The sequence below is a fragment of the Ischnura elegans genome, chromosome 1 (assembly GCF_921293095.1).
Source record: "Ischnura elegans chromosome 1, ioIscEleg1.1, whole genome shotgun sequence".
NCBI classification, from domain to species: Eukaryota; Metazoa; Arthropoda; class Insecta; order Odonata; family Coenagrionidae; genus Ischnura; species Ischnura elegans.
Window position 1 is genome coordinate 63,759,030 of NC_060246.1, and position 11,804 is coordinate 63,770,833.

The window sequence follows — 11,804 nt, forward strand, 5'->3', positions numbered from 1 at the left end:
AACCAATCAACAAATAAGATGCTATGTAGTGAGCGGTTGAGTTTACAGAAACATTTGCCATAATTACTGGTGAACATTGACAAATCCACTGTTTCTATAGCTAACATTACTAATGCAACATAATCCTGTACCCCTGAAATACTAGCAAAGGAAATGCCTTAAAACATCTTCTATTGTTACTAATTTTCTTTCATCTAGGTGGATGATGAAGGTTTGGAAAAGAAATATATAAACAAGAAACACCTAGGTATAAAAAGTTTTATTTACTTCTGAAATTGAATTTTGTTACCTAAACAGGATGATGCTACAATCAATCATCATTAATACAACAACTCATCAATTGTGGAGAATTCTGAAGGCTTGTGGACAAAGAGAAATGACATTGACATAAGTGATATAGGTGACTATCTGGGACCAGATGTGGATAGAATTACATTTTAGAGCAATTTTTTTCTCCTTAGTAGATTTTCATTGCAAGCTTTGAGCATTGTTTCTTTGAACAGCCCATAGGCATAGTTTTCGGTCATAAAATGAACATGTCACTGCTAAACTTCTAGGAACAACTCTATTTTCCATGCCAGGTGTAAGCTGCAATGGTACTTGAGAATGACACCAATCACACCCATAAGCTAAACTGCCATGATCCAAGTAAGTGAAACTCTCAGATAAAGGTTCACCTTGCCAGGCATTGTTACAATTCACTAACTTAAACCCTGCATGCATGCAAGCTGCTAAAAGGTGATTATGCAATGTCTCTTCCAAATTAGGGTGCCATTTAACCTTCCACACCCCTCCACCAAGGTCTATTTCACTTAATGGTATTTTCCAATTCCGTTTATCCCACAACCGAAGTCTTTCATCGTAACTACAAAAGGAGAGAGATAAAAATGAGTTATGTATAGAGGGACATATGATTTGGAATACACCATCATTTCAAGAATAGAAAATGTCCATTCTGGTTAAAACTTTGTGACCCCTAAATGTGCAGAACTCCAGCAGGAGGAGGGGAAAGTTCCATAGGTGCAGGAACCTTAGACTCATTCAAGCATACACCTAAAATGAAATCAAGACCCAAGCAAAAATGGCAATTTTAACCTGCACCCCCACATAACCATACTTCTCCAAAATATACTCACAGATGCCCTAAACCAATTACCGCATAGGGACCACGAAGTTTTAAATGGATTGAAAGCACTAGTATTTCAAAAAAAATATTTAAGTATTATGAGGAAGTTATGAAGCATGCTTACCAGCCAGATGCTAAAATATTCTGCTTTCTATAGCAGCTGAGAGCTGTGATTCCAGCACCGTGTTCTTTATACAAAGTTCTTATTGGGTGCTTCTGCTTCAAATCATAAATAATCATCTTGCAGTCATCCCCACCTATCAACATGCAATTTTTACAAAATTATTAACAAATATTTCCTATTGTCATGAAACCAGCAAAATAAAACTAGGAACTCACCACTATACACAATGTTAGGGTCCTCATTGTCAAATGTGGCAATCCAGGCTTCATGACTGTGTGAATGCCAGGTGTAAAACTTAACAAGAGCACCTTCAATCAAACTTAAAATTGATATTGAGCCACTTGAATCACTTACAACAAGTTGTAAATTTTCAGCATTCCCACTCTTCCAGTCGATTGAAAGGGCTAGTGTTCCCTTTGTGTCTACACATTCGATGGATTCACCAAATACCAATGCATGATTCTCATTATCTTTTCTAAGATAAAATATTGTAACAAATCCTTTCGCATCAGCAACAGCAAGAATGGGCTCATTTAAAGAACTAGTCAGAGAACACCACTTCATATCTAATATGCCAGGTGTGTCCACTCTGTGTTGAAGCACCAGCATTCCTTTCTGGTTCACTCTATAAAGATTGATGCTTCCCAGACGTGAAGCATTATTTGAGGCCATATCTAAAGTTTCTTCATCACGTTCTATCAGCTGGTATGTTCCACATACAAACATATCATAGAATTCCTTTATGGGGCACCATTCGACACAATCTGCATTATATTTCATCACCTTGTGGTCAAGAGTCACTGCTTCCAACATTTTCTGTAAGGAAAGATTGTTTCAGAAAAACTGTGAATAATGGTAATGATTCCAAAACCTATGTCATTAATCAGGTAATAAAAAAGATTCAATATTGCATGTTCATGAGCATAAAAGATAACAGACAAACACATGCCTTGTCAATAAAATCACAAAAAATTGAGCAGGAATTCAAAGGCTTTCATTAACTATCAAGACCAGCATTAAATCCTCCCAGTCTAAATTATATTTTCAGCAGAGAATCTGAATTAACAGAGTACTACTTGGATTTGTTGGACATAAAATGTCGGTGTAGTCCATTCCATGATTTAGCAAGGCTGGGGTGTTGTGGGTGGTATGTCCTAGGCACACCAAGTGGGTGGTACTAAAGTCAAAGGCGACACTGAAGAGTTGCTTCGGGCAACACAAAAAATTTCTGCTAAGTTAATGGTACTAATTTTTAACTGATAATTCAACAGAAGACCCAGGTGCAGAGTACAGATGTACAGTCCTTCAGAACTGTACATCTGTGACTTCCCAAAATGACCCATGACCAGTGGCGCAGCGAGGGGGGTTTTTTGGGGGATAAAACCCCCCCAGAGCTCAAAGAAATTTTTAAGTTTAATCCATTTTACTTAATGGATTAGTATTACTTATAGAATAGTGTTATGATTAATGAAATATTTCTCATGAAGTGGTAAAACTAATCATTTTGAACCATTAGTCTTAATTTTTTTTGAAGGAGGGCCCCCCCGTAACTCCCACGTACCCTGGTGGGTATGCAATACCTACACACCCCAAAGTATTAGTTGCTCCTAAAACCCCCCCTAGCTGCACCACTGCCCATGACAACCTGCCAAAATTAAGGCCAATATGTTTAAAATTCATAGAAAATCCATCTACTAGAAATATAAAGAAAAGGATCAATAAAATAGTCATCGGACTAAAAGTCATGTCTGGTTCACAGAGGCATGATCTTTGAAATTAAAAGAAGAAAATTTCTTCCGACAATTTATGGACCAGTAAATGAAGAAAGACAGTGGACGATTAGAAAGAATGAGGAATTGCAGCTGCTGTAAGGGAGAAATGGGCAGGCAGGCCAGAGGGTAAGTGCTCCTGGGAAGGCAGTCCCCACAAAAGGAAAATATTTTGGGAAAGAGAGGGGTGAAGCCTCATGGCTAAATGTCTGCATTAATAGCAGTCAAGGAACTGATAGTGAGATGGATAGAGCATGAGCAATAAATGGGTGGGGAAAGAAATGTGATAAAAGTTTGACAAGGCAAATCAGAGGGGAGAAGACCCCGGAAAAGATGGGTAGATGATGTAGAAGAGGATATCAGGATTTTGATGGATGAGGCAGATACTTTGTGGAGATCCATTATGAGATATGAAGTGAAACACTTTGCACTTTCCACATAAAAAATTTATTACACTAGAGTCGACATGTTTCGCTGCACTGCAGCATTATCAAGACTAAACCATTACCAACAGGATAATGGACTGGCTATAGGGTCCCCTCTATCACCCTTACTAGCTGAAATATTTCTGAATAATTTGGAAAAAGAATTATTTCAAAGCAATCACCCGCTCTTGAAGAATGTGCATTATTGGTACCGTTACGTCCATGATATTTTGTGTTTATGGAACGGAAATAAGCGCCAAGTGAGAAATTTCGTGAAAATGTTAAATACGCTAAATGAAAACATTAAGTTTACAGTGGAATTCCAGGACAGTGAAAAAATAAATTTTATTTATTTAACTATATCCATTCAGAATGGTAAACACATGTTTGGTATTTATCGCAAACCAACATGCACTGATCATGTGATCCATGCAAATTCAAAACATCCTCCTAGTCAGAAGCTAGCTGCCTTCCACAGTATGGTCCACAGAGCTATTGTCATTCCCCTAACAAATGAGGAATACTATAAGGACTTAACCATCATTAAAGCTATAGCTACACCTAATGGTTTCACAGCTGCTATGATAGACAACATGGTAGCGAAAAAGAAAAAAGAAATTTCCCTTAGGCAGATATATTCGTTGGAACCTAGGGAAGCTCAACGCTGGAGAAAAATAAATTATATTGGTAGTGCTTCCCTAAGAGTAGGTAAATTTCTTAATCACCTTGACATCAAACCAGCCTTCCACAATAGAAAAAACATAAAATATTTGCTTCCCAGAGTAAAAGACCGTGTGGATATCAGGGACCAAACTGGAATTTATAGGCTAAAGTGTGGGGATTGTATGCGGCGTCATACATTGGACAGACGGGGAGAAGTCTGAAGGTCAGAGCAGAAGAGTATAAGAGGGACTTTGAAAACAGGGAAGGAAAATCCCAGTTCGCGGCTCACCTCCTAGAAGATGGACACCGGGCTGACTTCATCCCAGAAATGCTGCAACGGGTTAATAAAGGGAAAAAAATGGATATTTGGGAACAGTTGTACATCGTTTCTGCCATTAGTAGGAAAGATGTTATTACTAATGACCATGTTTTTCCCTTCCATTCTCCGATCCTTGACCTCCCTCAGCTAATCGGGGAAAAAAACCTCCGAGCACCTGAAAACAGTCACCTTCCCCCCTCCCCTACCTCACCCCAGACCAACGGTCAGTTTAAAATTCCCGACCCTCCTTTCCACCCCACCTTCCACCCTCATTTCTCAAATGTTGCGAGTGTGCAATTTGTGTATATATATTGGTATGGTTATTTCTTGGTTTAGTCTTGATAATGCTGCAGTGCAGCGAAACATGTCGACTCTAGTGTAATAAATTTTTTATGTGGAAAGTGCAAAGTGTTTCACTAAATATCTCTTAGGATATCAGGAAACTGGATGTGGGGGTAAAGTGGTAGAGGACAAAGATGAATGGAAAAAAGTGGTGAAGACGGCCAGACACCTACATCTACTGTAGCACTGAAGATGATATTTAATAATTCATATTCTTTCCAAAATATAATATATTCAACCCTAAAATACAACTGATTTACTGCCCATTTGTTAAGGATGCTAAAAATACCACTGATAATAACTAAATTACTTTCACCCAAACTGGATCCCATGGATTTTTATCCTCTATCTCTCAGCATTCATTCTGACTTGCCATCAACATGGCTTGCACTTTTGATCAGTGGAATGAGTTTAGGTTACTACAGCAGCAATCCTAAGTTTCTTTTCACTGGCTTAGGGAGGCATTGGACCTTGACCACAAACCTGCTGGTCACTCATGCTCATCCCCCTATATTTTATCTTGTAACCATCACATGGTTTTTGTGTGTATCATAACTAGTTATTAGTGAGAAATTTAAGATGTATTCTATAAGACTCACAATTAAGATGTGTATTTGTGTCTTTTCAACCCGAAAAAGTAATACCACAAATGTACGGGTCTAAAGTCAAGGGTGGAAAGTGCAGAGCAACCAAGAAAAATATCTCGGCCATGAATAAACTTTTTTAGCTACATTATTTGAACCTCTTATCTCTATCAATCTTGCTATGCACTTCATAAGTCTTATAATAATAGCTGTAGACATATCATAACTCCATCACAGTTTCAACCATTGCTTTGGACAATAACAAATATGCCGAAGAATATTTTATCAAAAGTCTGCTCGGAGCAGTTATAACCAACCTACATGAAATAAGCAGAAACTTCTCACCATGGGAACAGAAGTTGGTAGTTTCTTAAATGGCAGTCAGCAATACAAAGAGCCAACTCCCAATAACGAATCTGGCACAACTTTGGCTAAGTGGAGGGTATTGCTTTCATTGCAGGTACGTAGCCAGGAACTTAAATGGAAGAATGCTGGTTGCCTGTACCAATATTTTGTTGTCAATTAGCATGCATCATAAAGCCATGTGTTTCATTATCTAGAAATTTTTTTTGCATAATGCTGAAAGTTTAATTCATCACTACTTATTGGCAGACCTTATGAACTGTAACTCTACAAATAAATGGAGAGTCAAAGGATAGATGTCCCTAGCAGTCTCCTCAAACTACTATCTAGGGTAGTCAATGGAAAATTTGGAGGGGGAGAAGGGACCTAAAGCCCCCACAGCCCCTCTCCCCTCCAGCAAAAAGCTTGACTGTCACATTACTCCTAAAATCATTAATAAGAAGATTATGGGGAGTAATTGAGTAGGTAAATTTAATGATGCTAACACAATGGCTCACTTTACAGGAATTCTTCCTCATGTTAAGAACAATAAGAAGTACATATACGTAGCTATATTACTTTTGATCCACTTGTTTTTTTCAGTCATTACTTCATCTATTGGCATTGATATGATAATAATTAGGGTGGCAATGATTGCTTTGGCCTAGACATCTTAATATCAGGGAGAGAGAGGTCATCTGTGAAGTCCAAAATCTTATAGCCTTACTCTATGGAAATGGGTTAGTTAACTATTAAGACTAAGATTATTTTTATTATTAATATTTTGCTAAGCTGACGGCCAGCTCCAGCTCAGTGTTCTTTGAAAATGCCACTATTTGATTTTTGTACATTGAAGTTGCTAATGTACCATTTTATTCTAAACTCTTGATGCAGTATTATGCTATGCTTTCTGATATAAACTGTTCAAGGGTGCCGACTTACAAAAAATATTGGGGGGGCCCAAACCGGGAAACTTGCTCCGGTAAATTTTATAAGTAGTGAATTTTAAGTTTTTAAGCATTTTAGAAGAGTCATATGATCAACATTAGAACCCTGATCACTCGAATCTCGATATCGGGACACTCCGGAGAAAATCGACAAGCTTTACACATTTTCTCCTCATATCTGTAACGAATTTTTGGGGGGCTCGGGCCCCCTCAGGCTCCATGGAGTCGGCGCCACTGAAACTGTTACTATATATACACATAATTCCCATAATCACAAAACCGGGATGTTGTTGAGACTTTTTGGAAACCAACGGAATGCCCTCAAAAGCCATGATACTAATATAAAAAGCGATCTTAACTGGGAACGTGGCCATACCAGGATGTATAGCCACTTTATGATAAAATTCATAATCTGCTTCCTTAATTCTACAGATTTGCAACTATCAAAAACACAGTGGAGCACTGACAGCTTGCTCGATTAACTATTCATTTTATAATTCACCCTTTGGTTCTTGGGCCAGTTCTCCAATCCCTGCTCTATTTTCCCTTTTTCACACTTTCCTCAATAAACCTTTGTGGTGTAGATGGGGTGGATACAAAAGATGCACGGAAAGTATGTTTTGAAAACTTAGATGAAAAATACCAATAAAACAATCATGAATGGATTATACATTTTTTTATATTAACCATCTTACCTATCCCCTCCAGACTACAAGTAATTGATGCTCCACTGCTTACATGGTTAATTTCAGTGACTGTGTGTTTAGCTATTTGTTAGCACCTCATCAATATGATAAAATTAAAACCTTAAAGAAACATCAAGCAATTTATCCTGAGACATATTTAATAAAACATTCTGTCATTTAAACCTATCAATATCATTGGTTACTAAAATATCATTCTCTCTCTTAGCAGTTACATTATTATAAAAATGTATTCTGAAAGCAACTTAATAAGTATGCATATGTTATCAAATATGTATTTAGTATACATTATGTATACATATATGTGTAGAGTTGGTAGTGGTCTTGTCAGCGTCCAGATGTCAATGAGCACTGTTGTTTTTAACTACAATGAGGTATCAGATACTATTCCTCTCAAAATTTTATTTTTGTATTTTAAGACAATGTACTTTCAGATGATTACAGATAGATTTCAAACTCATTATATATTTTAGAGGATAAAGACCATTTGTATTGTGACATTCAAGCACAACAGAGATGCTTAGAATAAAGAAATTTTCCAAAGAAAGACTGAGGCACAGGAGAAATCACAATGACTTATTTAAATAATTCAAAACTACATATGCCTTGAGAAAAAGAATTTGCTTTATTCTCAGAATCATACAATAGATCATGAAAATATCCCTATGAACTTGAATTAATCATTTGCCCAAGACTTAAACATTACTCAGGTATGTGTAAATGAAAATATTTTATCATATTAAATACTGGATTTTATTTAAGCTTAAAAAACATTCCAGAACTGTAATTTACCCAATAAAATTTTTGTGCATGAATATCTTCGTTATGGTGATTATAATGGCCTTGTTGCAGTTCTGAAAGACAATGCGATAGGATGAGTTCAGTCTTGTTATTGCTCTACAATGACACTGTAGAAATGGGTTTAGGTAATTATGAACATGGTCCAGCCAAAAAAAATCAGTAGCAAATGACAGCTATATTATCAACACAGTAATGTTAAATATTGATAAATTACTATAAAATGCTTTCGTGTAGTCTCTGATATCAGAAAGTATAGGTTCAGACATTCCATTATTCTATATCTACCTTTGTGACATATTTTCCCTGGTCATGGACACAAAATAACTTCTCTTTAAATACCAAGAGGATAAATAACTTCAATATGTAAATTCATCGCCACTTGTTAACACTGTCATAAGCAAACACCATTATTTTTATAAACTTCACTCATCACTTTTTAATGACACCGAAGCATAAGCATCTTAGTCACCAATACATAATCACAATGAATCTCAAAAAATAAGTCTGGGCTGAAAACTTTATCCTTATCCGTTCAAGCTTTCTACTTCAACAGTGAACTAGTGGCTCTCTGGAAATCATATCGAAGACATCAAGTCACACAGTGGATGACTCTTATTATCATTTGCACCAATAACATGAAAATATCATGGCTTCATTTTTTAAATCTGTCTATATGTGATGACTGAATATCAGTAACTCATGGTAAGAGTTTAATTTGTAAGTATCACTAAAGATTTGTACTATTGGCTGCATTTTGCAGAGTATGGCAATCTACCACCAGGAGTACCTGATAGGCAAATTATCGTAGCCTTACAAGGTAACATATCACTCGATTATTATTTTTTACTCCTGGAAACCCCAAAATTAAAAAAAATCTCGGGGCAGAAGGAAAATTGATGCTAATTTAAAAAACAACTAATTTGGAGAATATGATTGAACGAGGAAAATTTCGTCCAAGAAAGCATATAAACGAAATGGCCTAAGAACAAAAAGGCATTAATATGACATCCAATTCCGGAGACTTTGATAAACAAAGACATCGTTGGATTAAAATACAGTCCATGGAAAACTAATTCTGGCTATTCAATGATGCTCCTTCACAATTACCAATCATACTGCAAAAATAATTTAAAAATTAAATCAAATGTTGGAATGATGGAATACTATGTTCAAAATATCATCAACGTAACTTCTTTACTTCCATACTGGTAATGAATGATTGTAACAAGATATATCTTTCGCCCTCAGAAAAATCTATAAAATAAGAGCTGATGCATCTCATTAGCTGAAATCTTGGTGTAAAACTGTCTAATACATAGACTGAATTATTACCACAAATGTATCTTGTACATGTAACCAGGATAGTTTTTTTCTATCACACTGCACTTCAACGTATCACTTCCAGAGCACATACTCATCCATTAGGCTTTGAAGTACAGCGTCGAAGGGGACTTCTTCAGTTGCATTGCTGCATCCAGTTGCTCCTGGTCATTGTCTAGCACTGCGCTCGGTTTCCATTAAACACTCCCGAACTAGAATCCGAGCGTGAACAATTCCTCTCTTCAGCCTTTCTGCACTACTTTTACTACCAGCGTAGGTTGGTCGAATGTCTTTCCCCATTTCTTCTATAACAGCAAGTAACTGGGCATACTTAGACTGAGGTGGCGGAGGAATCGGAGGAGTAACTTGGCTTTGTTGTGGAGGCAGAGTAGAAGCCTGAATTTGAGGTGAAAAATTTCCAGTTCGAATCACCGGGCTCGCAGTCCCCACACCCGGAAACCCTGAGGGTACAACACCTACTCCAACAGTAGACGTAGGAGTGTCTGGATCACCTCCACGATGAGCGACGATCACGGGACTCGGTGAGGGCGATTCAATGGCTTGAACATCATCATCCATTATACAGCTCAACTATGCCTAAATTTCTTCAAGGTATAATTCGAAAGCAACGAAATCAGTATTTCCAAACGACTGTAAACTGGAATCCACAACTCATAAATCATTACACAAAAGGGCCTAGATTCTTTCATTAAACAAATTTACCAAACACATCTATAGGGAGCATCATACAATACTTAATACAAGTGAAGTAGAAGATATTTCCCTTTCGTGCTTAACCTATCTACTGTTTTCAACGATTTTACAAATTAAACCGATACCTAAGCAAGAAAAATCGAGAGTGAACTAATTACCTGCAAAAATTAATCTTGCGACAAATGGAGATCCTCAATAAATCCACGCGTTTATGGCTTTTTCGGCTTCCCAGACGTTACTGTTGACGAAAGGCACGAAGAAGGTAAAAAAACAAGGGAACGCATCAAACCATCAGAACCTACGATTGCGTGTTTTCTCATATAATTTCCCATCAGACCCTCAAACCCCGCCATATTTAAACCACATTGACTTCGACTGACAATAATATATTTGTGCTGAAAATGTTAAATCGTTTCTTGCTCTCGAGAAAATTATTAATGGGAATATTTACGTCACTATAAAATTAATGCGACAAAAATATTTACTTTAAATGCTGGTGGAAGCGATTAAAACAATTCAATGCCTGCAGTAAAATCCCATACAAGCTGAATCATCTCTATGGTTTACGTAGACTGGCGTAACATGACTGAAGCTGAGAGGAATAAAACATGGTAAAATATTACAATGGGCTATGGCCCAGCATCTCTCAAAATTTGGACGATATGGCAATCATCTATATCGAAGATTATTGTTAGATATATTTGGAAAAAATACAACAAAAAGTGGCCATTCCATAAAAGTAGACCATTACCGAACACCTATATATGACACGTAATGCATATGATTTCTAAAAAGTAGAATATCAAGCTATAGCATTGCCTTTCATTACCCTCTTTTGCGAATAATTTGTCAATCCAAAATGCTTTCAAAAAAAGTTTTTTTTCCATTCTTTACGCCTGTTTCCATTTTTCCTTCAAAGACTCATCAATATGCTATCGAATCAGAGATTGTGAATGGTGAAGTCTCTCATTAATATTCTCATAAGATTATCTTGCACTCTTGCTACAATGTCCTCAATCATTACTCACTACCATTAACCAAGTTTGGTTTATGGATTAAAAACTATTTTTTATAAGATTCATTTTCTTTAAGGATTTGGTTTTTCCTTAATAATAGGGTGGTTTCCTATTATTTTTTTATTGCCTAAATCGAAAGATTATTACTCCTGGAGTACGTATTTCACGCTTTTAGATTTTTAAATGACGATATATATTTTTCGCGATCAAATGAAAAGTGAAAAATTTCAAGCGCGCGAAAACGCGACGGGTAAGGAAATCTCTCCGTGTGACGTATTTCTGGTTCCCCCTCCCGCCTGGTAGGTGACCTTGATCGAGGCTCTGAGCGCTGATAGGACGCAGGATGCTAACAGGTAGCTGAGTACCTTCCTGTCTGGTAGCGCATGGCTTAAAAAAGGTTTATTAATACCTTATCAAGCGAAGAAAACTTTCCGACCTTAGCCAGTTTTAATAGGTGATTATTAAGACATGTTTCCCTGAGCTCTGTGCCTCATGCATGCATTGGTAGCCTCTGACGATGCATAACTCCTATCCTCTCGTGTAGAAACTAGGTCCCTGTGACGTCACGTGGAGTGGAATCGCATGGGCGCCAATCTGGCCTTTTTCAA

At 37.0% G+C, this 11,804-nt stretch overlaps 1 protein-coding gene across 2 annotated transcripts; it reads right to left on the reverse strand.

Moving 5' to 3' along the window:
• Positions 1 to 244: 244 nt before the first annotated feature.
• On the reverse strand, positions 245 to 11,236 carry LOC124162105 (diphthine methyltransferase). Of its 2 annotated transcripts, XM_046538502.1 has the most exons (4): positions 10,339 to 10,528; positions 1,466 to 2,066; positions 1,251 to 1,383; positions 245 to 865 (listed from the first exon to the last, which is right to left on the reverse strand). In XM_046538502.1, exons 2-4 carry the CDS (start codon positions 2,061 to 2,063, stop codon positions 469 to 471), a joined length of 1,128 nt encoding a protein of 375 aa, XP_046394458.1. In that variant the 5' UTR covers positions 2,064 to 2,066; positions 10,339 to 10,528; the 3' UTR covers positions 245 to 468. The 2 variants fall into 2 exon arrangements, 1 of the variants encoding a protein (XP_046394458.1); XR_006865486.1 differs by lacking the exons at positions 245 to 865; positions 1,251 to 1,383; positions 1,466 to 2,066 and adding an exon at positions 7,948 to 10,071 and having other exon boundaries at positions 10,339 to 11,236.
• Between the last annotated feature and the right edge of the window lie 568 nt (positions 11,237 to 11,804).